Raw genomic sequence first — 27,627 nt, forward strand, 5'->3', positions numbered from 1 at the left:
AGGAGGAGAGAGAGAGAGAGAGAGAGAGAGAGAGAGAGGGAGGAAGCGAAGAGAGGGATGGTTCGCTAAGAATGGCCGGGGCGACGGCGTACGAGGGGGCGGCGAGGGCCGAGGGCGCCGACACCGTCGTCGGCCGCCGAGCCGGAGCAGCCGCACGGGGGGGTGGTAACATGGCCGCCGGTCAGTCGGTATCGAACCGCCGCGCCGAGCGGAGCTCCTACGCTGAGTCGCCTCGCGCGCGGTAGGCACGGCGACGGTTCCGCTCCGCTCTGCTATACGCTCTCCGTCCGCTCGCGGTGGACCCGCGGGGAACACGCGCGCATCCCCCCAGGGCACTCTCCGGACAATCTGGTGGTCACGCGCGCGCCACGACGTCCGGACGCCTCTCTAGAGCACCGATGGGTCCCCTGGAGTACCGTCTCCTCGTCGTCGTCGCCGTCGCCATCGTCGTCGCTGTCAATTGTTCCGCCTGTCTCGCTCCGCGCGTTCACCGGGGGATCCTCGAGGCGGCCAACCGGTAATTCCCGAGCCAAGGTAGGTGAGCGACTCGAGAGAGAGAAGGGAGTTCACCCCTTAGGCGGTCGCGCACACACCCTCCCCGGGAATCCCCTCGACCCCCCGAGAGACGATCGGCGCGGTCCGCGAGCGGGACTCCGGCCGCGTTCGCGTCCTGACGTCGGCGACCTCGCGTCCGACGCCGCGCGCGGGGTTTCTACTCCCTATATCGAGGAGTATCGACGGCGATCGATCAGCGGTGACTCTCTCGATGGGTAGGAGGTCGTTGTCGATCCGTGACGTCAGCCGAGGATTTCTGTTGTACTTGTTGCGGGCGGGACTTTGTACTCTCCCGTCGGGACTCCCGCGGCGAATCCTTGACGCGCAGCTCTCCTTGCGACCACCAGTCCTTTCGCCCCAACTTTCGCGCCGTTTTTCACCCCCTTTTTTGAACGCGTCCCGTCGCGTTCACGCGCCACTTCACGGCGACGTCCTTTCTTCCGGGATACATCGCGCGCGCCGCCTTCGACGTCGGATCGGCCTTGCGTTGACTCGCGTCAACGGCGAACGCGTGATAAGTAATTATCGTGAGTTAGACGGTCGCCGATATCGTACGAGATACCTCGCGAGCGAGGCAGCAGATATTGATATTTGCGTGAAAGAAGACTCGCGCGCGCGAAACAACGAAGGCAAATTACGGGACGTTAAAAAGTCCGATCCGTCAGATGCGACTTTTCGAAGTGGATCTTTATGAATTTTCATCGGGACCTGCGCCTGCGTATATAATTGCTCGCATGGACTACGTTTAAAAAATAAAAGGCTCTATAGTGCACGAGAGAGCGGAAAGTCACAAAGGGCCGTGTACGAAAATTGACATTTCGATAACGAAAAAAAAAAGCGTGGCTAAAGACCGGCTGTTAAAAGCACAAATGATGACGTGAGTAACGGAGATTCTCAAAAGAATTTCCGTGAAAGATCACACATAGGCTGCTTTACGACTCTCCGCTCCAACAATATAGATACATCGCGTATCTTACGCAATTTTACTCTCACTATTTTATTACAATTCCTTGTTTTTATATAATTCTTATTCTTAATTAAGAAAATTGTTAAATAATACACTTGTTAATTTTACACTCGAATAATTTTACATTCGAGACCATCTTATGAAACTATTAGAAAATAGAAAGAGAAACTGTGTGTGGCTTCTCTTTTAAAGCACCGCACGCTTCGATTGTGTTGTAGATTAGCGAAGAGATCGGAGGGGAGAATTAATTCGTGAGAGCGTGCAAGTTGAACGAGAAATTTACGTAAACATGGAGACTGGATCTACACAGGGTAAAAAGCAAATCCGCGTCGGATTTTACGACATCGAAGGAACGATCGGCAAGGGAAACTTTGCCGTTGTAAAACTGGCCAGACATCGAATCACGAAAACAGAGGTACGCGCGCGCTTTCTTCGATATTTATTTAATCGACGACGTTAGCTTGGAAAACATATTTAAAAAAAAAAGCAAGAAATTGTCATTATTGCTGACGCATTCTCTTCCAGGTCGCTATCAAGATAATCGACAAAACTCAATTAGATCCTACCAATCTAGAGAAAGTGTATAGAGAGGTCGAAATTATGAAGCAGCTGGAGCATCCGCATATCGTCAAATTATATCAAGTTATGGAGACGAAGAACATGATTTACATGGTGAGCGTAACGAAATTGTTGCGGCCGTTTCTCTTTCTCTTTCTGTACGAACAAAATGCATCACCCTCCCTGTCGCTGTTGTTTGCAGGTGTGCGAGTACGCGAGCAAGGGCGAGATATTCGACTACATAGCGCGATACGGAAGAATGGGAGAGCCCAGGGCACGCGCGACATTCGCTCAGATACTCTCCGCGGTCGAGTACTGCCATGTGACGGGTGTGGCGCATCGTGATCTGAAAGCGGAGAACCTGCTGCTCGACGCCCAGATGAATGTGAAAATCGCCGATTTCGGCTTCAGTAACCGATTCGCCCCGGGGGAACGTTTGAGCACGTGGTGCGGCAGCCCGCCCTACGCCGCTCCCGAGGTCTTTCGCGGCAAGCATTACGCCGGACCGGAAATCGACGTGTGGGTGAGTCTCTTTCTCTCTCTCTCGCGTGTCACGATAAGAGAAAAAAAAATCAAGAAACGAATTTACGTGGATTCGAAATAAAATAACATCTCGGCGCTTGTAGAGCCTGGGCGTGGTGTTGTACGTGTTGGTGTGCGGTGCACTGCCCTTCGATGGATCAACCCTTCAGTCATTAAGAGATCGCGTGCTAAGCGGCAGATTTAGAATTCCTTACTTTATGAGCACAGGTGATTACATACGAAATAAACGTTAATACACATTTCGCACGTTCAATACTTGCGTTGCGCTTACGTGCATATCGAAATTCGTGTTGCAGATTGCGAAAGCCTAATACGTAAGATGTTAGTGCTGGAGCCTTCCAAACGATACACCATTCCACAAATCAAGAGGCACCGCTGGATGGCGGGGACGGCAGATAGCATTTGTTCAGTGATCGTAACGCGGCCATCGTCATCCATTCAGGAACCAAATGAACAAATACTTCGGCTCATGCACAGTTTAGGAATAGACATCAGTCGCACCAGAGAGGTAAGAAAATATTCTTTTTCGTTGCAGCCTTGCATGAAGTATTATTCTTTATATACGATATATATTCAAAAAGAAAGTAATCGTATGATATTCTTGGATTGTACGCGCGGTTCTGAAAATAAGCGATAGCACTGTCTAGCGAATCAGAAAAATAGAGGAAGATTTTTACAAACTGTACGTTATATTATTTCGATATATTTTTTGTTGCGCTATGTAAACACGCGTGTTATTCTCTTTTAACAGTCTTTACGAAATAGCAGCTACGACCACCATGCCGCTATTTATTTCTTACTGCTGGAAAGATTGAAGCAACATCGTGTCAGCAGTACCATTAATAATGCCTGCTGGTCCACAGTTGCAAGAACAAAGGAAGATAAATTTAAATCAAGGTAGACATATATTACTAAGCACCATCACATGTACTTTCTTTTAAGGACTTAATTTCAAATTTCGATTTCTTTCTCTCTTTCTCTCTCTCTCTCTCTGTCTCTCACTTTAGTAACTTCCAATCCTACCAGTCGAAAAAATATCGCACGAACAATGCCTTAATGCAATCAATTTTTATTTACAGCGATAGCTTAGTGGGACGTTGAACTTTATTGATGGGTGACGCACAATATTGAAGATTTTGTCAGGACAGGTTGGATTGGAAGCACATTGCTGTCGCTTTATTTTTGGTAACTCCTCATTTCATTTTATTTCTTTCTTTATTCCTAAATCCTGATTTTTAATCATAATTCTTGATTTTATTACTTTGGTTTGATTACTTTGGTTTGTTTATTTATGAGTAAAAAGCACATTATTTTTTATGCCATTGATGATTTCATATTTTTCGCATTAATCATATTTGACTGACAAAATCTACTATCTTGTAAATATTTATATTCTATGTTTATTTTATGCTGTATATAACAATATGAAACTCGTATGTGAGTAGAGGGCGTATGATTAATTTATGATGTATCGCTCCTGTAATGACATTTTCTTCAATCTAACAACAAACTAATGCTAAAAGATGAAATGATGAGAATACTTGATTAATACTTTTTGAATCCGTTGCTTTATAGAACATCTCTATTCGAAGTCATCGCAAAAACTACGATGGCAGAACAAACGTTTATTTCGAATGTTAACGAGACGAAAATCTCTTTCTTGTTTCAGAGCAAGAGAAGATGGCGGCAGAGGGGGAAAAAGATTCAGCTCGACGAGTTCTTCGACCGATGAAGGTTGTTGCAGCGCGGAGGGTGATTTAGAGGAAGGCCCAAGCGGAGACGAGTTGCGCGAGGCGCAGATCAAGCTCGAGGAGCATAGATTAGGCCTAGATCACGATATCAGTCAACGAATTGACAGTCAGATAGTCAATCGAAGATTAAGTGATTATCAACATCATTTTGATAACCCGCTTATGGATCCTATTGATCCACCCAGCCGAACGACTTTGTTCATGGCAGGCGGCAGCGGTAGCTCGTCGTCGGAACTCTTCGAGTCTAGCTTCGATTCTGGCTGCCCGCCAGATTATACAGGGACGAATTGTTTCACGAGCAGCTTACCATCATGCACGCCGCCGCCACCCAAGAGTCCATCCCCTATCACTGGTCGAATATCCCGTGTCTCTCAGGGACGAAGAGCGTCCGACGGTGGACCTAGATTACTATTCTGTCAGCAGGGTGTCAGCGACCGACCATCCAAGCAGAGGAGTATTCAAGGTGCGTCACGTCTACTGTTTGGTTTGTTCGGCTAGTAACTCCACGATAACTCATGACAACTTGTGATAACGCGATAATTTTAATCGCTTTCAGATTCGGGAAAAGCTCGTGGCCACCTGGATCTAGTCCATCTTAGACCACCGTCCACACCGCCCGATAATCAACAGCAATTTAAGATACGCGGCGACTCGGGCACGCAGCTGCAGCTCCTAGTGCAGCAGCGTATGCTGCAGCAAAAGCGTAATTTGTATCACCGGCACAGAGGCGGCGGTAGTCCGACCCCGATCCCCGTGTCTACCACCGGCAACACCAGCAGACGTGCCGATCACGTACCGAGGCAAGACAGCTACAAGCTGGCGCAGCGTACACAGATCTTGCCGCCTCTCTCTCAGGGACACGTCGACAGAGATAGAAAGCGAGACGAGGAGAGGTGGAAGAGTCTACCGTCCCGCTTGGCAGCGGACTGCCAGTTGGCGGAGAGGTCGCTAATATGGAGCCAGCAGGTAAATTCATAAAAAAAAAGTTACTGAAGTAAAAATAGATAGATCGGGCAAACGTACGATTGAGACGACGTGTACAGCCGTTGGAGCGCTTTTTACAATTGGACTGTGATTTTGACACTCTCTATTTGGAGGAAGTAAATTAATCGACACACGTAGAAAATGAAACTGTAGAAAACAAAAAAAAGTAATGAAACTGGAAAAACCCTTGTACATAGTTTAGAAGATAAGATTTCTTTTTTTTTTTTTTATTGAGAGTGTCTCGGCATTATTGTAAATGCTTTCCACATTTGCAATAGTGAGCTGATGTACATAATGTTATTTAGTACAATACATGTTATTTAGTACCTGCGATTTATTAGCACAATTATTTATGTTAAATGCAAATAAATGATTATTTTTCTTTAATTTGGCAGTTTATCTTTGATTCTAATTTGCCTTACTGCATGGATCCTTGGATATAAAATTACCATCTTGTTAGCAATTCAAACTTATACGCACTTCAAATAGGAAAGCTTTAATTCGTATAATTATATAGTTGATTCAATTTTATATGCAAAAAGAGATAAATATTTTTACAGTATGATATACCATATTAAAAATTCAAATTTATATATCTTTACATTTTTGCGTCAATGTAATTAAGCAATCGCGCATATTTTTTATATGTAAATATATACACATTCTTATAAAATATGCATATAAATATTTCATTATAAAATTGAAGTGTCTATATCCCACTATGCTTCCATATCATTTTGCTTGGCACATATTTTCTCCAAGTATATGCATATATAGATACAAAAGTATGAAAAAGAAATGAACTATTCAAGCTGATTATTAAATTAACCGATGCAATATGAAACATTAGGTGGGTCTTAGTGGAGGTGCGTCTTACTTACCACCTGGCAGCGTAGGTGGTTTCTTGTGGCCCGCCACCAGCAATCCACATTCAACCATCTTCGAAAATGTAGGGGATGCAATGGAATAAATTTCTGCCCTGTGTCGTTATTAGTAATTGCCTCGAGATCTTGCGTATGAAAAGTCGAGCTGAATTATTATATCAACTCTCTCAGCAGTGTTCCCTCCCTAGTCTTTCCACGTTGACTTTTATTAACATAGTTGCATATCATTTTGCATTCCGATAGAGAGACGCTAAGGTATAACGAAGAATTTAATGACGTTTCACTCATCTATAATAATTATATATCTTTACATACTCAAGATCTCCTATTAGATGTATGGTACATGTTACTGAATGCCAAAGATTTACAATTTTGTATTTCTATTGGTCCGACACGTTGGTACTCGGAGGATTTGGCGGAGGTGCTAAAAGAAGAAAAAAAAATGCGATACAATGTTCCACATGATAATCGTTCGCATATGTACTAATTCAAAGTTACACTGTACGCTATTGTACTTGTAACACATCTGTGCATGAGTACATGCACAGAATGTGCAAAAAAGTTCTCATGCCGAGAGGAATCTTTATCATACAGTAACACGTGTACCTGCCTTATTAAAATGACTGAATTCTACCAGTCAAATATCCAATTATATCATAGACTGATAATTAACAAGCTGAAACACCAACCGAGTTTAATCGAAGAGCAAGTGGCATATGACTTGCTTCACGAACTCCGCTATTGAGAGCATGAACGAGAAGAAGGGAGAGAAAGAGAGAGAAAGAGAACTGTTGGGACTTTTAAATATTGGGGACTCTTTAACTGAGACGGATTCAGGTAGGACTTAGAGCTATGCGGCTTAGAGCACGTTCATTTTTTCGTAATCGCTCGTATGTATAAAACGAATAACGGAATATTACGAATTTACGCGATATAAAATCCTTAGAGGATATTCTGTACTGCCAATGAGTGAGAGAAACGCGAATGCTCAAGTTGTTGACGAGATATTATAAATAGCGTTATAGAATAAAGTATAAGAGAAAAACGAGATATCGACGAAATAGGGAGGGAAAGCGACTGAAATAGGATTAAAGTTCTTTTGATAGCGGAGCGCAAGTACTATGCCATTTTTCGCTTTTCAATTAATTTAATCGAAGAGTGGAAATAACGACGCGGATTAAAGAGAACTCTTTCGTTACGTTTATCCGAATGAACGTTCCATTGTACAAAATTAGAGATGTTTTCCTCTTCCACTCTTCACGATGGTGACCATAGAAAATAGAGAAAAAATAATAATAATAAACGAAAAACAATAATATTAGCGGTTAAATAGTAGCTAATGTGTCAGAGAAGTGCTGCATTCTGTAAAGATGTTTAAATAAAATCATTTACTACGATCATTTTCTACATAAGCATAAGTTAACTGCATTTTTTTTTTGTATATGTTATCTCTTTCTAGAAAACATTTATAGCCACTGTATTTAATAGCTGCACTACTTTTATACAAGTATCTTTCATGAAATCGTTCACTGATATCCTCTAAATATTGATTTCGTCTAAACGGGATATTTTCTATTTTCGACAGCTCTGTTTTATGAGCTCCTCTTACGTAATTATAATTAATTAGGAGAAACATTGACGAGAAACAATAATTACGAGACCGTTTGTACATTTGATATGAATACAGCACTTTAAAAAATAACAATATATACATACATATATTATTAGAACCTAGTGATCTAGTCAGTAGCAAGCAATACCGGCCGCGCACAACTGACAACGACTTTACTATTCAAATTTTTCGCCATTTTTTACCCGACAGGAAACAATCAAACTTCGCTCAAAAGTCTTTTGATAAGTGAGACGTAACTGTTAAGTTTAGCCTAATCGCAAACGAAATCCACTATCTGCAAACGGACATCGACGCAAAAGTATCCATGAATCTCAGGAATTGAAAATCAATTTCGGCGAATTGTTGCGAATTCTTATACACCTGTCTTTTCCCCGGACTCACGTGAAACTCTTCGGAAGATTTGCGTAAAAAATAGAAAAATCCACTACGAGGTTTGGTAGCAATAATAAAATGATTTCACCTGCCCATCGAAATGCAAACTCAGCTATATACGACTACGACGGAAGATTCTGCGACAATTTACATGTGATACTACTTGTTTTATATGTAAGCTATCGTTTTAAGAATATGTAATCTGTTTGAAAACAAAGACTATACAATCCGTTTTGCGGAAGTAATTATTTGCTATCAAGCACTGACTGCCATTACAGACAATTTGTCATAAAGAAGGGAAAAAAAAATAAAGAGAGAAACTGACCTGAGAGGGAGAGACGGTCGCGTAAACAATGATATACAATGAGTAGCAAATTTCGTTTTTCATGCTCCTAGCAAAGTGCGCACATACTACCACTTCAACAGTCATATACGATAGTAAGTAGTTACTTTTTGTAAATTACAAAAATTGTCGACATATGTATACATGCGAGTTCTAAATAAAACATATGCAGATTGAGAGATCCAAATCAATGTGTTCCGAGCATATGGGAGAGTTTCTTTATTTCGGCACAGTACACAGTATCCACAGAAAGGGCTTATATTTACATTGGTGCTTTAAATTTCAAAAAAAAAAGTCTAACGAAGACAACTTACGACAGTTTCTTCTCGTCGAAGAAGTCAGAGCCCGTCTTCAAGGCCTGCTCCTTGGCTTGCTGCGGCGTGAGCCTCTCGTACTCGCTCGGGTTCAACGGCTGCCCGTTCTCGTCCAGCTGACCGTTCGCAAAGTCTTCCTTTATCTTTTTAGAGTACACCATGTCGAACAAATCTTGAGCGGTGAATTCGGGCTCTGTAATCCCTTCCACTCTGTACGACACGTACGGTTTCAATTGGAAGCCTTCCAGCGAGGGGACGATTAGCTCAGGGACCATCTCTGGCACGTGGACAAATTTACCGTCAACGTTGTAGCCGGTGTCCCTTGTACCTCTTTCTGTAATTTATTATAGCGATTTATCTTAATAGGTTGTAGAATATCGATTTTTATCAACCAATCTTTTTCCACATCACTCTCCTCTCTCAAAATCCTTCTGCTTTTCATACTTTGTTTCGTACAGAGGATGTATTTTACATGCAAATAAAATTGGACTATGTCAACTCACGAAGATTGATCTACTGCTCCACTTATTGAAGGCAACTTACTGTCTACTGGCATATCGGGATCCGGATTCTTTGCCTGTTTCTCTTTGAAGCTGCGACTGCCACGTTTTCCGTACAGCAGAAATTTCCGAAAATTCCGTTTCCCATTACAAACGCAGGAAGTCGCGATGCCGCGTCGCAGTATCATGCACGAAGACGCCATATTATCGAATTCTGCTGGTTGAGAAACAGAATTTGTAAGAAATCAATGACAGATCGATAAAATTACATATTAGAATTAAGCGATTCGAATTGTAACAGGGAGCTGTTTATCATTTGCAAAAGGACCGTGTTAAACATAACCTAATCTACGGTAAATCAACTTCTGTCGAAGATACTGTTTGACGCTAAAATGTCTTATTTGCTAAATCTTGTTCAAAATTCACGCTGTCATAAGATAAAGAGACTAACGCTCTGTAATTCGTATTATATCTTGTTACTTAGATTGAAACTGTGATTAAAACAGGAGCACTCACATCATTCTACGCAGTCCACGCCATTATTATTTACATACGACAAACGCGCCAATCGGCCAATATGACTTTATTGGTACTTAATCCCCATAATCGAGAAACTCCTTGGATAAGTTGCGAGATTAAGTAATCGACTGTCGATTACAGAAAAATATAAATATTATCGACTATCAACAGAAAATTCTTGACACATATATTGGATATGAATATCTAAAGATTCTAAACCACCAATATTTTCTTTTAATATACATATAATAAATATAATTATTTAAAAAAAAATGCGAATAATGCAGCTAAAACAAACAAATCTACGGTGACAGGACAAGTGTACGAAGATTAGCCTAAACAAAAAAGAAAAAGAATTATTTTCATTTACCACAGCTGTAATGGATCTTGCTATTTCTATGTTTTTACGCGCTTCTTTTTGTGCTCAAAACAAGACAATTATGTACTGACGTCTTCGAAAGACTGAAGATGAAATACTGAAAGCATTATAATGGATATAATTTGTTAGGCGTCCATTGTAGATAGAATTTTAAATAAAAAGTTGCAGATACACTTTGGACCTGTGCACGACGTAAATCACATTCATCTTCGAGATAATGTATGTATCTATATTGATAAAACGGAGGAAATCTACTACAAGCGTACATTTCAATATTTTTAGTCATTCTAATTTTATCGAAAAATATCAAACACTCACGCACGTGGCAAAAATTTACACGGATTTAAAATAAATATTATTCAACAAAATTATTTGATTTTCTCGTTTTAGAAATATTAAATAATATTAAAACATTTTTATAAATTTAAGTTATTTGAACTGCATAATACTTTCGTCAAATAGTATATTATCGTATAGTATTATTTGATATTCAATCGACAAATCGAAACAATTAAATTGAATTAAAAAAATGGAGCAGGCCAAGTCGGTTAGCCAAATCGGTTGGTTAATCGATCTCGCTATTGGAATATGGCTACATATATCTGTTAATACTACGAATATTCCTGTCTATACTTTCGTCTGCCTCACGAGGCTACACCGCGCGACTGTCGTAATCTCCGCGCGGTCGTTTATAGTGTTTATACGGGCTCGCGATGCGCAGTTGATCCTTGAGCTGTCACGCATCCGAAGTTCTCGTTTACGTCTGTCGACATTCCTGTATCGCGATTCGAATGACCCCGGGAGCGGGGGAGGGGTGGGGGGAGGGGGGAGGACTTGACGTTTCCGATAAAAGGGAATAAAAACGAGACAGAAAAAAAAAAAAGAAACAGGTACGCAAAAAAGGGGGGCATGACGCGCGCACGGCGCGACGTTGGTAGTCGTTAGTGCGAATCGCCGTCAGAGAGAGAATGCGAGCCGCGAGTCGCTGGCGCCCGATCTGCACGCCCATCCTGCCGCGGACGTAGGCGCGCGCTATCGCGATCGCGCGCGATCCTCGTCGTGTCGTCCAGCCGCCCGGAGTCCCAGTTTCGCGCGCGGGGGACCCCGTTTCGAAGAAGCCGCGCCGACGGCGATCGGCCATTTTGCCAGCGGCCAGTAGGGGACTGCACTGGCCCGACTGCGTGCGACCGCGGTCCGACTGACTGGGAGTGTGTGGCCATCTGACTGACACCCGCACGCCGCGCGCCGATACCCGCGCGAAGGTGGTGTGCGCGTTCCGGTCACGGCGACGCAACAACGCAGTTTCGTCGGTGCGTCACCGCTGCGGAACTCCAGTCCGCGCGACGACGACGACGACGACGACGACGACGGCGGCGACCACTCGTGTGTCCGCGGCGCCGCGAAGCTCCGGCGGCCTGCTCTCCGCGCCAGTCGCGCACGGCACAGCGCGACAAACGTCGTGTCCGCGAGCGCGCGCGCTTTTCGGCTTGTGTAACTCGTCCGTCGTCGCGTGTGCGTGTGACGTCTAACCTATGACTCGGTTCTGAAAGGGGGCGAGAAGACACAAGGGCAAGAGAGAGAGAGAAAGAGAGGAGAGAGAGAGAGAGCGCCACGGAACTGACGGACAGCGGACTCTCGTCGGGGTCTCGCCCTTCTCTCTCTCTCGTACGCGCGCGGAGGGATGCGATCGCGACGACGGCCGACCGATCCGCCGGGCGTCGACGACGTCCGCGTCGAGTGAGCGAGCGAGCGAGCCGCCGACGTTTTTTCGCGGGAGACAGAGATCCGCGGGGCGATCTCACGCCGGCGCGTCCGCGCGCGCGAGGAACGCCGTGTCCGTGATTTTATTTACAAATCGTCCTCGGGGGGGAAACCGAGGCCGAGGATGCGCGGCGACGCGCGAGGCACCACGCGGGCGTCCGCTCCGTGAAGCGCGCACGAAAGATAATCGACGATCGAGGTGTCTCTGTCACTTCCTGGTGGGAGACTCCGACACGTCCGGTCCGGGGAGATAGTCCTCGCGACGCGTTTCCTGACGAGTCTCTTCATCCATATCCGAGCAATAAACGCAGGCCAGCATCGAGGAATACTCCAACTCCGTTTGCGGACCCGTATCGATATGGGGATAGTCAACAAAATATTTTTATAAGATCGTAAGCCTACGTGAAGACTCGCCGAACCAGTGAACTACGATGTTTCATATACAGTAGTCTAAGGTGTTAGAATTAATTGTCTCTCCAGAGATCTCGTTCCAGCGTTTACGAGAGAGAGAGTACTTCTCGTGCCAGGAAACGAGAGATCGCATGCTGTCTCGAGTGCCACTTACGCGAGAAAAGTTTTAGAACAATTATCGGTTCAGTGCCATGTACAGAAACGTCCCCCATTAGCCGAGATTGACCGGTGGGATCTTTGGATGTTTTTGGTGATCTGTACCGCTTAGGAAATATGGATGACCGAAGAGTAGCGGATTATTTTGTTATCGCCGGTCTACCTGGTCAGGATGACGAGCTCAGCGAGGACGACAACGAGACCAACGACAAGCTGGAGGCCTGGTGTCAGGAGGGCACTCACCTCAAGGACATGCATATGCCACCTCCCATCACGGATCTTGCCGTAATATTCCCCGCGCTGGGGGAGCACTGTCCGGAGGGATATACGCTGTTGGAATACACCGTATCCGGTTTCCCGGCGGACTTGAACCATGGGAGTTTACGAACAAACGAGTGTTACTTGTGCTACAGAAGAGGGCGGGATAAACCTCCCTTGGTTGACATTGGTAAGAAAAAGGAGCTTCTACATAATTGAGGATTATGTAGCGAACATTGTGAAACGATATGTGAATTGAGATATTTGCCAAAATTGCTACCAAAATTGCTACCAATTGCTTTTTAAATTGTGGATTCAAACATTGCAAAACAGTCATTGATTCCAATTATTCCAATATTGTCTAAATGTCATTTTACTTTGTAGGTGTAATATACGATGGAAAGGAACGTATAATGCAGGATGCTGAAATGGTATTGGAGACCCCGAAGGGCCACGTGGCAAATGTGAATAATTCTACGTCAAAAATTTTCGTAACGTACAGACGAGCGAGTCGGAAGATGCCTTGCAATTCCCTTGTGGTCACGGACATCTGCGTTATCCTGACAAACAAAGGGGAGAGCCCGCCGCACGCTTTCTGCGTCATCAACAAGAATCTGAACAAAGGGATGCTGGGCAGCGATGTGTATTTGTGCTACAAGAAGTCTATGAACCGCGCCAATTTGGTGTCGTTTAAACCGGCGATACTCTACAAGTATCCCATGGTGGACTACAACAGTTTCGTCTTTCCTAATTCTGTCGCCATGTTTTGTCTACCGATGGGCGCGACTGTAGAATGTTGGCCTAAAGTAGCGTGTAAACCTAAGCCGGTGTTCTCGACGTTTGTCTTAACGGTTGCCGACGCTGCTCAAAAGATATACGGTTCAGCAATAACATTTTACGAGGAGCTTCAAATGGAGGCCGATACGTCAAATTGCAAAAACAGTCAGGAGATCATGAACACGGTCGAGAATAATAAAAACAGTGGTACGAATGTATTTTATAATTTTAATTTGATCATCTTTACTATAACTGTTTTTTTCTGTAGATGAATCTCAAATAATCTACATATAATAGAGTAAAAATTTATTCCGATTTATCATATTTTGTTACATGGTATCTTTTCTTATGTTTTCCAGCAGATAATATGGAGATAACTAAAGATAAGCCGCAAGTGAAGATGAAGATGTTTAAGAAATTTGGCATACTCAAGAAGCTTAGTATATTGGAGCTGGAAAGGCTGCAGTACACAGATCCCGCGAGCCAATCGCTGAATATCAGCAAGTCTATATGTATACTGTCTCACTGGCCGTTTTTCGACACGTTCGAGAAGTTTTTGGTTTTCCTGCACCGCATGGTGAACGACAAGCCGCAGAGCGTCCCGATCGAGAAATACATCTCGTATTTTTTATGCGACATACCGTTCCCGAGTCCGCAGCGGCCGCGTATTTTGGTGCAGCTCAGCAGTCAGGATAGACTGATCTTGACGCAACCGGAGGATCTGGCCCTGCCTAGGTCGGGCGCGAGTTTCAGGCAACTCCTGATAAACTTGGGACCTGACAATTGCTTATTGATACTGTTATTAATATTGACCGAGCAGAAGATATTGGTTCACTCCTTACGCCCGGACGTACTGACCTCCGTGAGCGAGGCCATTGCCATGATTCTGTTTCCTTTCAAGTGGCAATGTCCTTACATACCGTTGTGTCCTCTGGGATTAGCTGAGGTAACATATTACTAAGCTTGCATTCTCTATACTATACAGCATACTATACGGATGCAAAAAGTGGCAGGGCAATTATTTAAATTACAGGTGTTACACGCGCCATTGCCATTCCTGATCGGCGTGGATTCAAGGTTCTTTGATTTATACGATCCTCCTGCTGATGTCAACTGTGTAAATTTGGACACGAATAACATTGCGATATGCGACGATAAAAAATATTTAAATGTTAAACTGCTGCCGAAAAAGGCAGCTAGACAGCTGAGAAATTGGTTGGAGCTATTGTCCTCCAAGATAATTTCGTGGGGAAAGACTAGCTGTTCTCAGAAAGGTATATTTTTGTTCACTTATTTTGACTATCTTTTTTTTTACTTGTTAATAAAATTAATTAATTATTTCCGTATCAGATAGAGGAGATGAAGATTTCAGCGTGGACAGGGAGTTTCACCAAAAACGAAAGGAGCAAGCCTTAGAGCTCGAAATACAGGACGCTTTCTTAAGATTCATGGCGACGATTCTCAAAGGGTATCGAAGCTGTCTGTTGCCGATTACAAAAGCGCCTACCGTAGGGACGACAGATCCGACAAGTTTATTTAATATCCAAGCGTTTTTGAGAAGTCGCGACAAAGCCCACGCTAAATTTTACACCATGCTCGTCAGAACGCAAATGTTTATCAGGTGAATTGGAGTGTTTACACTTTTTCCTCCGTCAATTCTAATATTATTTGTAAAATAATTTTATTCTAACAAAAAATGTAATAAATTTGATAGGTTCATAGAAGAAAGAAGTTTCGTGTCCGATATGGATATGGCAGGGTTAGCGTTTTTCGACGAGTGTACAGAACGAGTCGAGGAGGAGAATGGTACGTATAAAATTAAGATGCAATATTTCTCTATCTTATTAACGCATACGCGACATATTTCTTATTCATTCCACCGTTCAATTTTCAGTGACGCTTTTGGAACTCGATGAATCTCAACATAGCGAACGTACAGTATTTATACCTCCGCCTGAAGCAGGGACAAATCAAACACCAATAATATACAAGTCGTTCAAATTGAACCCGGATCTAATGAGGCCTCAGAAGAACTTCTGTTTAAAGAATCCATCTCTAAGTGCCTTTGGTATGGTACCTGGGAGTCCTATGGCTCGTAGAACAAAGCACGAAATCAAAGTTGCTCAAAGGATGGCTCGGAAACAAGTAAGTGAGACGACTGTGTAAAAGTATTCTCAGGCAAATGTACATGTGTGATTTACTATGTTTTTCCTTTTTTTCAGGCTGCAATGCCCGACAGGTGGGGCAGATGCCTGCTCGTTACATGCCACAGTCTTTGGTTTCTGCATTTACCGGCCATGCTACAAGTCTCTAGCCAGCCTGCTGCAATTTTGCATCAGGCTTATGAGATATTGGTCAAAATGCAGAAGTTACGTCTCGATCCTATGGAAGAGGTATAAAAAAGTTCGATACTAAAAAATAAATAAATAGATAGATAAACCCATTATTTTTAACCGAGTATTTGTTCTTTTTTTCCAGGTATGCTACAGAGCTATGATGCAACTTTGTGGAGTATACGGGCAGCCAGTTTTAGCTGTAAAGTTACTGTTTCATATGAAACGCAGTGGTGTTCAACCTAACGCTTTAACGTACGGATTTTACAACAAGGTAATTTGTCTATTTTTTTTTAACTAGTAAATGTAATACCTTAAAAAAAAAGAGGTGTACATTTACACAAAACTTTTCATTAACTAATTATTCTGAGAATTTTAGTTAATCGTCTCGCGTTTTACAGGCTGTTCTCGAGGCAACTTGGCCTTCCGATATGACAAACTCAAGTCAGTTAATGTGGAACAAATTACGAAATGTCATTGTCGGTGCAGCGTTGTTTAAAAAAGCTGGGAAAAAGAGCGCTAGAAGACGATTGAGCTCTAATGTGGACTTCTTAACCACCGATAAGACTGAATGCATGGAACATGCGCTCTCTCGGTCTAGTCTCGACAGTTCCCATTCTCAGGATACTGAAGCTGCGCACAGTGATTGTAAGTTAATTTTATCTTTTTGTTTTTTTACGTGTGACACTTAAGTAAGACACTTAAGTTACGTCACTTTTCAAATAATAATATTCCTTTTTTTTCCGGCAGCCACTAAAGGCAGTTCGGTGTCGGATCTACCCGGATTCGGATCATTCGAATTAAAAGCTAAGCTCCTTCGGCAAAATAGCATAGTGAAGGATCAAACGACATTAAGTATGTTACAGTCGGACGAATTACAATTGGAACAAGCACCGAGTAATCCAAGGTATCTTATCACATATTCACTGTTAGGACTTGTACGTTAGTGTCGCTCTCAGGTTTGCCCCATTTGCTAGAATCGCTTGTTCTTTAGACGATATTATTTCACTAGTATTACATTAGCGGATGCAAACGAGTATTCATTGTGTAGACCATTTTGTCATTGTTAAAATCTTACGTAATTAATCTTTCCGTATATTGAATTTTTACAGTGCTAATTTGCATGTATAGGCTTATGTAGTTGTAATATTTTCCATGTAGGCTAACGCGCAGTGTCGAATCGCCTTTAAAAAGTCCCATACGCACACCAGTTACGGAAAATGACCCATTGGGTGCTCTCATTAATGACGAAACACCGATTGTGTCGCCTTGCGAGGAGAACGATTCAAATTGCTCAACAAGTACTTTAACAGTTTTAAATAATACGACTGAAGAGAGACCAGGAGGGCCACTCTTATTTAGAAGGTATGACATTCCACGTATTGTATTTGCATGCGTGAAACACTAAATATCTAGACGAGAACAAAAATGAGAGTCAGAAGTAGCGTATCGCAGAATCATTTTCGAGGAAATTTTAGTTAAAAGAACGAATATTTTCTCAAAATAAAAATAAAACGTAAGGAATACATAAAAGTTAATTTATAACCACGTAATGGGAGACTGTTACTGGTAGTCAAAGTAATCGCGAGTACTTGTGCAACAAAAGTATTTATATTTTTACGAAGAGGCCAGTTAAACATCCTCTGTAATCTCCAAAGATATGCATTCCCCATTCGCGTATTTGATTTTAAACATACGATAATCACTCTATATATAAAATATGTGTTTACAGCAACATCCTCCCACGTAGTGCGACGTTTCATCAAGCGGTAGATGAAAGTGGCATGACGGTGGGTGGGCATTTGCAGAGGAGTGAGACGATGCCTCACTCCGTGGCGCAACAAGGGGAACAGGAGAGAGAGAAGGAGAGACTGGAAATAAGCAGTCTTTGGTCTCAGAATAAGGATAGTGTAACGTCCAGCCTCTCTAGCTTAGGATCTAGTCTTAAACTTAGTTTCGGGTAAGACATCTATGTATAGGCCTGTTCTTTGTAGCTGAACTGGCTGCACTAGTTCAGAGGTTATCTTTCTTCTTCCAATATAGAAAGAGAAAGATAAACTGTGAACTAGCACAGCCAGTTCAGCTATAAAGAACACGTATGTTTAATTTAATAACGTGCACATTACTATGTAGTCAAATAACACCTCGTGTAATGCGTTATGTTTTTCCTCAAACGTGTGGACGTGATAAGACATTTGCAAGATTTGATTACTTTATAGTTTGTAAAAAAATATGCAAGATCATAGATCGTATAGATTACACTACAACTTTTTAACGAAGTATATAAATAACCGGTATCGATGGGAAAAAATAAATGGTTATGTGTATTTAAAAATTATACATATACACAACAAAATAATTAAATAGCCAATTCGTGATCACACTGTTAGAGGAATGTAATTTTATTTTCTTTTATTTTTTTGCATGCGCGTTTGAGTTTGTTTTTGTTATTTTGTCCGTTAAATGTAGACGATACTCCACGGGTGGATTGGCATTTGCTAAAAATAAGGATTTAATATCATCGAATCAACTTATTGAATCTCTTAGTCTCTCCAGCTATATCAGGTACGTAAGCGTGTATGTTAGTTGCATAGATGCTCATTAGACATGCGCGTCCTGCCTTTGTGTGCCTCTACATTATTACATTTTTCATATGTAGAGAGATTTTCCTTCCTGCTCGTTCCAGATTCTATGTTTTTATTAATTCTTATTTTAGCCCGTCGAGTTTAACAGGAAAAAAATCGAACGAAATAATACTTGGTGGTCTGAATAGCTTGAAGTCCGCTGCGACGACTGTGGTTAAGAAATTTGACGAAATAAAGGAAGCCATTTCGGCGACGAGTACACCGGTGAAAAATAAGGAACGCGAACAAAAATTAGCTTACGGAATATCTCATGAGTCGCTGGACTCTCTTACGGATGGATCTATACAAGATCGAAACGAGACAAGGGCATCAGGTATATAATATAATAAACTACAATAAATGACGAATACGATACATTTATGCTACGCGATACTATTCATCTTCTTTTTTTTTTCAATCAGGCGATGGAAATTTAGATTTGTGTTCACTGTACGAACTCGCGGAGTGTCTTTATCCAAAGGGCAGTAGAGAGTTAGAGGAACGTCTTGCCATTGAGCTTGTGCTTTCCAGTGCCAGTAGATGCCATCATTGCGCCGCCATCCTGTACGACGAGGAGATAATGGCCGGTTGGCAGCCGGAAGATTCCAACTTAAATACAGTCTGTCAATATTGCGACAAAGCTACCGTACCCCTCCTCACGGCTACGATATTAGATTACAGGTGACTGAGCGACCGTATCGTAGGCGGGCATCGACCTTGATAAAATTATTAAGAATATATCTGTCTCGCCGTAGATCCGAAGTAAGCGAGAAGAGTAATGATCCTTTAATGGCAGCGTTGGTAGAATTATTGGATCAGCCGAAAGAATCGTTGGAACCGATAACCGTACCATATCTAAATCCATTAGTTTTGAGAAAGGAATTAGAGAGTGTGCTGAGTCAAGAGGGGGACGTGTGTCTCACCAAGCACAGGTTTATACAGGAGCACCCGATAGTGTATTGGAACCTGATATGGTACTTCGAAAGGATTAATTTAACGAGCCATTTACCTGATCTCTGGTTGAACAACGATAAGAACTCGGATCTTCAGAGGACTGTAGGATCGGTGGGTGTCAGAACCATGTGGGACAACGAGCGGCTCCACATGGATCGTTTGCCTATGTATCTTCAGTGGAAGTCAAATTCCACAGACGACAGAACGTAAGTTTCAAAATAGATTCCCTCAAATAATTGATAAGTATATCAATGATACGGCACTTGAATTTTAAATATAAATGGGTATCGTGAATAATGAGATTAACGATTATCTGGATTACAAAATAATTAATCAATTAGTTATGATCAGATTCATTTTTGAACAAATAGATATGCGAAATGATTGCAGTTGTTATCTTATTAATCTTTTGCTTGCTCTAGATTGATGCAGGCAGTGATAACATATGTCCGTTGCAACGACTTAGCGGAACCTATAATAAGAGTGGCCTTAGAAAGAAGTAAACATCAAACAGGCGATCATCCATTTTCTATATACAGGGATATTTTGTTCCTGGCATTTACTGTATTAGGAAGAACGAATATTGACCAGGGTGAGCTATATAATTAAAATATTATATGTATAATAACTTGTCTTTAAACAGTCTTTAAAAACTTACACAAGATACATGTGTTCTAAAATGATTGAAATATTCATCGAGCTCGATTAATTCGTCTAATAACGATTTTTGTTCTTGCAGGCGTCTTCGACAGGGAGTACAGTTTATCGCTGGAGAAATTTTCCGAGAACGAGGAGAAGCTATTGCATAAAATTGATGCGCCGCCGACGATGATGTCGGTGTACTGCAGGTATTACTTCAAGCAATTAAACGTGTGAGGATCACGCGAGCAGCAGTCGTAACGGCCCGAAGATGCTTGCAAAGGATTGTTCGAGACGTCGGAGGAGAGAGAGAGAGGTGTGATATTGCGCGCGTAACTCTCGCGAGTACAACGATTCTAGCTATATACTCGCGCAATTGCGCACGAGACGGATATGCGCGCAAGGGACGATGAAAACAGGTCTTTAACTGCAATCCGCAAAATGTCTAACCGTCGTGACGGCAACGGCGACGTGGTCGGTTGCTACTTACGTTAATGTTTATTATTATCTAACACGGAGGACTATTAATGTTATCGACGATGAATTACGCTCGACGAGTCCGATCGGACTGCAGCACCGTTTCTCGAAATGCGATCGGCAATGCCACGGTCGACGCCGCAACGCGTCGACGTGCGAACTAACGTTACCTCATCCTCGTTTTCTTCATAATAAGACTTCGCTTACTCGCTGACACCCGTGATACTTGTCTTTGCTTGCGCAAGAAAAAAAAAGAAACAAAACATAGACGGATCGTCAGATTCGGGCTCACGGTTTCTCGAACTTAGATCACGCACGCACGCGAAAACTGACGGGGAGTAGCCATCCGATCGGTTGCGTCGACATCGTTTTTTTTTTTTTAGCGCTAATCGAAACTGTCGGTTAACTGTAAGTTTCTTCTTTTATCGTGGCGACAGAAAGTTGTGATATCAGAAGTAATGAGGAAATTGTTAATTTTCCTCATTAACCGGACGGAGCTATCGACGCTACCGATCGTGCGATCAGTCAGTGCAATAAAAGTTGAACGATAATATTTTTAACTAATCGTATATCTCTGATCTTCGTATGTTTATAATATAATTGTTTTTAACAGTTATCGAGACTCCTCACTTTTTTTTTTTTAAATTAATGAATCGGGTCGCGCATGCCTCTGTTTTGTGATTCAGTAACTTGTGCAGCGCATTAGCGTTATCTAAGAGTACATCATTGAAAAGTGTTAAGTACCAAAGAATTTACGGATTGTAAAGCGACTGCAAGTTCAATTCCCTCCAGGTGTGCTGTGACCTTAAAATACGTTTCAGTCCGACACGTAATATCCGCGATGTAAAGATGAAAGAAAGAGAAGGCGGTGTTAAACGAGGCAACGCCTAATACCGACTATTTTTTTTACCGCGAAGAGCGAGAGAGAGAGAGAACGAGAACGAGAGAAAGCGCGATGTGAAGTATAGCGTGTGACATGACGAAACGCAGTATTCTTTCCTTGTACTCTTAGATAGAAACGATCGTTTATTGCACGGCAAAACACACAAGCGTAAATATCGTTTCTCTGCGTCCCAGGTGAAAAGTGTTCTTCACAGGGCGTGGCGCGTTGACTACTCGACTACTTAGCCTCAATGTAAATTCTTAGCATGAGAGTGAATATTTTTATGAATTCTAGACAATTCAGAAGCATTTGTAATAGATTAGCGAAACTTAGTTAGATGACGCTGCCCACGATTTATTCTATGTCGAAATGGGATGAAGAAATTTATTCGTCGCAGGGGAGAGACTCACGAAACGCGGCTTTTCAGTGCCGTGCACTTTTCACCCTGGACAACGTGGATGAATGTACGTTCATTCATTAAGTACAGTACTATGAATGTAGATTATGAGAATAAAGTCAGTTGAGGTATTTTACAAAGGTCGTCTGTTTCGCTTCAAAAGGAGTTTTTTTTTTGGTTCTGCAAAAAGTACCCGCTTTATTTAAATCAAAATTAATTTCGGTATAACATTATTGTCTATATTATTCCCATGTATCTCTTATAATTACTTTTTTTTACGAATTTATTTAAAATTTGCATGTAAAACTTGTTAAAGTTTTCGTATATATAGTCCCGTTTTTCGTTTAAATCCTATCAATTTTATATTTTCGAAAAATTTATTAATCTGTAATAAATATTGAAATGAGATTATCAAAAAGTAAAAATAATTGGAAATACTATATATGTTTACTACATATCTATTTCATTGTAAAAAAATATATATGAGATTTCATAAACTGTTTACTTTTCGATAATCTCGCTTTAATACTTTGCATGCAAAATAATGTGGAGAATCAATTTTTGTAAAAAAAATGAATTCCATGTAAAACTCACAATTAGATGTATATGTATAAAAAAATGTATATATTTGAGTAAGAAGCAACGAGAGTTAAGATACACAAGACTCATGAAAAACAAATCAAAATTACCAGGAGAGTGTATTTCGATAGAAAAAAAAACTACTCAAATCCAATTAAATTTCGCAACTTTCGGAAGATTATAATTAAGAGATAAACTGAAAAAAATTTGCAAATTTGAATTTCGTGAGCTAAGTTCCCGACGATAAAACGTTTATGCAACAGAGAGAGAGCAACTCGTTTTTAATCGAAATTGGCTCGCGTTATCTTCATTGAAATTGATCCTTCCTTTGATTCCGGAAAGGAAAAGGGCAATCATGTAAATATAGTCATTTCGAACTGTTATTCGAGCACTGGGATAATATCACTTGAAATTAATTTAAATGTACAATTGAACATTCGTGGAATAAATGTATAGAGACGAAGTATAACCCCGGGAGTGCGTTCCAGATGCGTCACGAAGTCGGTCGTTTTTGGTCGTGAAGCCACTCGCCACTCGGTCGTTTCGTTAATATCCGCTTTCTCGCGTCGTCGTCTCGCCAAATCGGGCTAAACGCAATATTCTCGCCACGACGTGGCGAGCGCGCGTACATACACTCGTTTTGTTACGTCGGGTCGACCCGGTCGACCGTGTCGGAAGAACGTATACGGCGGTCGGCGGCGTAGCGTAGTGGACGCCGGACGCGTCACGCGCAGGCGCAGAGCCGAGCGACGCCGAAGATGGCCGACACCGGCCGAGCGCCTGCGTCGCGCATCGCGTTCGCCCAACTTCACTCGGGTCCGAGCGAACGAAGGTGGTGGTGGGTTCGCTTGCTTCGCGCGCGCAGCAACTCCGATTCCCCGGTTTCGTTTCCACGCGCACACGCGCACGCGAGGGTGCGTACTCGTGTGTGCGTGCGTGCGTGTGCCCGGAGCAGCGACGGAGTCCTCCGGAGGGGCACGGAAAGGAACGGCAAAGCCAGTCGTCGCGCGGCAGTGGTGCGTTGCGTGTCGACGCACGTCGGTCGTCGAACGCCGAGCCGGACCAACGAGCGAACGGAGAACGATATTCTCGGCGCGGTGTGACATGTTCGCCAGACGTTGAACCGCGCGCGTAAGAATTCTCTCTCTTTCTCTCTCCTCTCGTGCGAGGAAAACGACGAGGCTCGCGCGCCGTAATCCGGTGACGGAGCCGTAAACGCGCCCGGAGGTGTGCGTGTGTGTGCCGTGTGTGTGTTTGTACGCGGCGCGAAACCGGACCTCTCTTCGCCGACACCGATTTCCCTTGTCCCGTTCCCTCCTGGCCGCCGCGTTGACATCGCCTGCACGTTCGGCGAAGAAGGGAAGAAGGGATAGGAAGGATAAAAGAAAGGAGGAGAAGAAATCACGCCCGGCATGTACTCCGACGGCCACGAGGTGGACGGCAGCTGGGTGCTGCGCGTCTTCGTGACGGATCTGCAGGTCGAGAGGAGTTTACGCGTGAAGGGTGAGCTGCACATCGGCGGTGTCATGCTGCGCCTCGTCGAAGATCTCGGTGAGTACCAAATTCACACCTCTCTCTTTTTTTCTTCTTCCCCATTCTCTCATTCGTCGCGACCTCCCGACTTCGTCTCTAAAATGTGGCCTCTCGGCTCCGGTTTTTGCTCGTGTCCGCATGATTGAATACATGTATGTACCCGCTCGATGCGCGACAGGTGGAATTCGAACTTGTCGCAGTAGCGCGACGCGACGACTCCAATTTTGTTGTGACCGGCAAAATGGCGCGCACGCTAGCTAATTCAAAGCGATGCGGATGCATCGTTTTTCGGCGGTTTTGTAGAACGTTCGTTACGGGAGAGATCAAAGCTATAAAAAACTCATGCTTGTAGATAATATTTTGCTCGTACGGAAGAAACGAGAAATAGAATCGCGCATCGCACGATTGCGAACTCAGGACATGTCGTTATCGCGACAGATTACACTAGACTATGTAGTAGTCATTATAAAACGACCAAATTTAATTTAAATTCTTAATCGATTTAAAATGTCTTATTTTCCTAAATATCGACTTGAAAATCATATATTATACACCAATATAGATTATATAATTTATAGAAATATAACTAAATACATACAAATTTATTGAAAGAAAAAATCAATTTGATTCTAATGTTGAATTATTGATTTCTTTTTTAAAGCAAAGATTCAACTATTTTTTATGCTTAAATATATACAATATATATATATATATATATATATAGGATATATATATGTATATATATATGTCTCAAAACGATATATAATAAAATATAATTTATATTAAACATTAACTATAATTTATATTTAAAAAATAACTAAATTTATATATAAATAAATTTGCACAACGCAAGAGATTTTTATTTTATATATTAATATTATTAATTGTTTTAAACGGAGGAAAATAATTGATAAAGAAACCTTGAATTTTACATTTAGTTTTCTGCAAAAAAATAATTAACTAAAAATCTTAGCTTTAATGATTCAGCTCTTTGACCATCATAATTAATGATTTTTCTGGTAAACCGGTTAATTTTACGAGGCTGAAAACATTGATCGCCTTTGCATCGGCACAACGTGGGTAATTAGCCAAGCCGATGCAGGACGGTTTTATCATCGAATTAGCCAATTTCGATCGATTGAACGAGCCGGTTCCCATATCCACCCGTATACTGGGTGGTCCGTAATTATTGTTGGTACAACCGGAAAAGCCCATGGGAAAGATGAGTCAACGGATTAAGATTTTCTCACATAAAGCTTGTACATGTTGTACAATTTTACTGCAGTATATATCTCAACACAGCTTTTTTCAATTCTTTTTTTATCAGTATTCGCTATTCTATTGTACTATAATAGCTCCATTTTGCATATCCATGCAAATTTGAGAAATAAATCCAACAAAAAGAGCGGGTGGGGAGAGGGAAATTTCTTCAGCGAGTCTGTTCTCGTTCTGCGAGAATTTGTTTTGTTCCGCGAAGTAAATTTTCGCGCGCGGCATAGAGAACGACGGCGGTATAGAATTGCCGAACAAACGTAGCGAGGAAACGCTTCCGGTGAGAGAAGAATTTCAGCGCACTGTGTGTTTACCTGGCGGCCGTGCGATAAGGAATAACTCGTCGTATCTCGAGCGTGACGCCCATCCCCCTCCGCGGGTGTGATAATGATAATCTCACGCGAGTGCCGATATTTTCGTTCACCGAGTATTCACTGGATGCACCGTATTTCGAAGAGTTAAGCCGACGCATCAAAACGTGGCGGTGATGCAAAATCAACTGAATAATTCGATGAAGATTACAGTTGTATCGAGGCAAAAATATAGTTACAGGATTTTAGAAGGCAGGATTTTATCAAGCGGTCGTACTTTTATCTAACCTCTGATAGCATTTTTATTTATTCTGATTACTTGGTTTAACTGTGATATTTCTGTCGCGATCAAACGACGTTTCTATTTTCCGAGAAAATCGCTTCGAGGAAAATTTTTTTTTCTTTTTTTGGCTTTCCAATGCTTCGTTCACGCAGAGACGATTGTCTTGTCTTTCAAGCAGGAAGGATTATCCTTACCCGGTCTGAGTAAAATATTTATCCCAATAATGCCTAGCTCTCTTTCGCATGATGCGAAGATCGCCGTGACTCATGAATACGGTACGACGTGAAGTAACGAGTGCGAAGTGCATTATTCAATCGCGTTTGCGGGAAATCGCCGCGACCCTCGAGGGATAAGATTGTGGATGGGCTGAAAAAAAAGAATCGACAAACAATTCGATTTATTATTCGATTTTTTAGAAACGTCGAAAGCAACGACAGTTGAATAATTCGTTTTTGATAATAATTTTGTTTTTAATAATTAATTTCGTGATTAATTACCTCGTTCTATAACAACATCGATACTGGCTCCGTTCAGTTTACAGTAACAATGCCGTTATTCAAGTCTGACGATCATTCAGATTTGAGGACGTCGGGGAAAAATAATCGATTTTTAAGGAAAACGGGGATCGGACATTGGATACGGCGCGGAGACCAGGTAGAAAAATCCGGCAGCCATATCTTTTGTTGACTGGTCCTCTTACCTTTTTTTGCTCCACCGCGCCGCCGCGCCGGATCCAACAGGTTAGCGTGGCGGTGCAGGTTCTCGGCCGCATCTCTCGCCACTCGCCGACGATTCCGAACCGGACCAACGCGTATTGCCGGCCTACGTGTGGCTGAGCCTTATGTAAATACACCGGGTGTCCCGGAGTGCACGTAGCCACAAACCGGCGTGTCGCAATGGGTCACGTGTACTTGAGTCGAGTGTCCGGGGCATTGTAAAAAGGGACTCGGGATTTAGAGGGTACGGCGATGTTGAAAGAATTCGGTAAAAAAAAGAAAGAAATTATTAATCGACACAGATCGAGAAAGCATTCTCAAAATTGGAGCCACTGTCGATTTTGGCAAGACGGATGATCTTTTTTTAACCTCTCCAGCTGAGAAGCGAAAGGTAAATAAGCGAAATAATCGGTTCCGATATATTTAGACCGTTTGTGTAGTCTGAGAAACAGATTTCTGCACTATGTAAGTTTCTGAAGTTTCCAAGCAGTTAGTAATTGAAAGCCCAACAAAACAATGCAACGAGTTAAACTTGCAGTTGTGAAGATCGAATAAATCACCGTGAATAAAACTTTTCATTTTTCTAATATAATATTTAAAAAGCACTATGTATATATTTTATTTAAAAATATGCGAATTTTAATCTGTATGAATTTACTCTCATGCTTATTATTACAGTTTTTAGTTAATTTGATTTGTTAAATTTTAATTTTGAAAGCGCGTCTATAATTTCGGAGCATTTCGAGTTTCTGACGCGAAAGGATGAAAATAGTTTTTGTTCTTTTGTTGACTTTATCCAGATCGTGGATACAATAGATGAAGTGATCGAGATAATTTCGAGGCGGAGAGGACGGTATCCTGAAAGTGGAACGAAGAAAATGTAGAACGTTCAGGTATAGGATGCCCTGCCCTTTACTTGTGCAGAAGAAGCGCATGCGAAAATGCCAATAGGCCAATCGAT

At 42.2% G+C, this 27,627-nt stretch overlaps 4 protein-coding genes across 12 annotated transcripts in view; 3 read left to right on the forward strand and 1 right to left on the reverse strand.

Annotated features, from left to right (window-relative positions):
• LOC105452691 (serine/threonine-protein kinase SIK1-like) overlaps positions 1 to 8,767 on the forward strand; it is a 122,499-nt gene extending 113,732 nt beyond the window's left edge. The window contains exons 4-12 of one of the 2 annotated variants that reach the window (XM_011694031.1): positions 1,741 to 1,937; positions 2,048 to 2,194; positions 2,283 to 2,603; positions 2,707 to 2,830; positions 2,920 to 3,131; positions 3,375 to 3,520; positions 4,293 to 4,837; positions 4,931 to 5,340; positions 6,209 to 8,767. In XM_011694031.1, coding sequence (XP_011692333.1) covers positions 1,812 to 1,937; positions 2,048 to 2,194; positions 2,283 to 2,603; positions 2,707 to 2,830; positions 2,920 to 3,131; positions 3,375 to 3,520; positions 4,293 to 4,837; positions 4,931 to 5,340; positions 6,209 to 6,328 — 2,151 coding nt within the window. In that variant the 5' untranslated portion in view covers positions 1,741 to 1,811 and the 3' untranslated portion in view covers positions 6,329 to 8,767. Of the gene's footprint in view, positions 1 to 275; positions 535 to 1,740; positions 1,938 to 2,047; positions 2,195 to 2,282; positions 2,604 to 2,706; positions 2,831 to 2,919; positions 3,132 to 3,374; positions 3,521 to 4,292; positions 4,838 to 4,930; positions 5,746 to 6,208 lie in introns of those variants that run through there. The other variant, XM_011694030.1, reaches the window with a different exon arrangement.
• A 21-nt stretch (positions 8,768 to 8,788) lies between these two features.
• Positions 8,789 to 11,018, reverse strand: LOC105452692 (39S ribosomal protein L41, mitochondrial). Of its 4 annotated transcripts, none has more exons than XM_011694034.1 (5): positions 10,936 to 11,018; positions 10,294 to 10,399; positions 9,921 to 10,051; positions 9,448 to 9,621; positions 8,789 to 9,238 (listed from the first exon to the last, which is right to left on the reverse strand). In XM_011694034.1, exons 4-5 carry the CDS (start codon positions 9,605 to 9,607, stop codon positions 8,901 to 8,903), a joined length of 498 nt encoding a protein of 165 aa, XP_011692336.1. In that variant the 5' UTR covers positions 9,608 to 9,621; positions 9,921 to 10,051; positions 10,294 to 10,399; positions 10,936 to 11,018; the 3' UTR covers positions 8,789 to 8,900. The 4 variants fall into 4 exon arrangements, with proteins under 4 accessions (XP_011692336.1, XP_011692338.1, XP_011692337.1 ...); XM_011694033.1 differs by having other exon boundaries at positions 8,795 to 9,238; positions 9,448 to 9,618; positions 10,936 to 11,017; XM_011694036.1 differs by lacking the exon at positions 9,921 to 10,051 and having other exon boundaries at positions 9,448 to 9,618.
• Positions 11,019 to 12,075: 1,057 nt separating this feature from the next.
• LOC105452693 (DENN domain-containing protein 4C) lies at positions 12,076 to 22,112 on the forward strand. 5 transcript variants are annotated; one of them, XM_011694038.1, is made up of 20 exons: positions 12,077 to 12,455; positions 12,544 to 13,078; positions 13,273 to 13,872; positions 14,025 to 14,611; positions 14,699 to 14,939; positions 15,016 to 15,286; positions 15,380 to 15,471; positions 15,560 to 15,810; positions 15,888 to 16,058; positions 16,144 to 16,272; positions 16,400 to 16,646; positions 16,749 to 16,905; positions 17,160 to 17,363; positions 17,731 to 17,958; positions 18,468 to 18,563; positions 18,715 to 18,956; positions 19,045 to 19,303; positions 19,378 to 19,782; positions 19,999 to 20,168; positions 20,316 to 22,112. In XM_011694038.1, exons 2-20 carry the CDS (start codon positions 12,748 to 12,750, stop codon positions 20,450 to 20,452), a joined length of 4,818 nt encoding a protein of 1,605 aa, XP_011692340.1. In that variant the 5' UTR covers positions 12,077 to 12,455; positions 12,544 to 12,747; the 3' UTR covers positions 20,453 to 22,112. The 5 variants fall into 5 exon arrangements, with proteins under 5 accessions (XP_011692343.1, XP_011692340.1, XP_011692339.1 ...); XM_011694037.1 differs by having other exon boundaries at positions 12,077 to 13,078; XM_011694039.1 differs by having other exon boundaries at positions 12,077 to 13,078; positions 14,028 to 14,611.
• A 1,255-nt stretch (positions 22,113 to 23,367) lies between these two features.
• Positions 23,368 to 27,627, forward strand: part of LOC105452694 (unc-112-related protein-like) — a 41,002-nt gene continuing 36,742 nt past the window's right edge. The window contains exon 1 of the mRNA XM_011694043.1: positions 23,368 to 24,102. Coding sequence (XP_011692345.1) covers positions 23,964 to 24,102 — 139 coding nt within the window. The 5' untranslated portion in view covers positions 23,368 to 23,963. The remainder of the gene's footprint in view (positions 24,103 to 27,627) is intronic.

This window comes from Wasmannia auropunctata, unplaced genomic scaffold, assembly GCF_000956235.1.
Source record: "Wasmannia auropunctata unplaced genomic scaffold, wasmannia.A_1.0 LD336026.1, whole genome shotgun sequence".
NCBI lineage: Eukaryota > Metazoa > Arthropoda > Insecta > Hymenoptera > Formicidae > Wasmannia > Wasmannia auropunctata.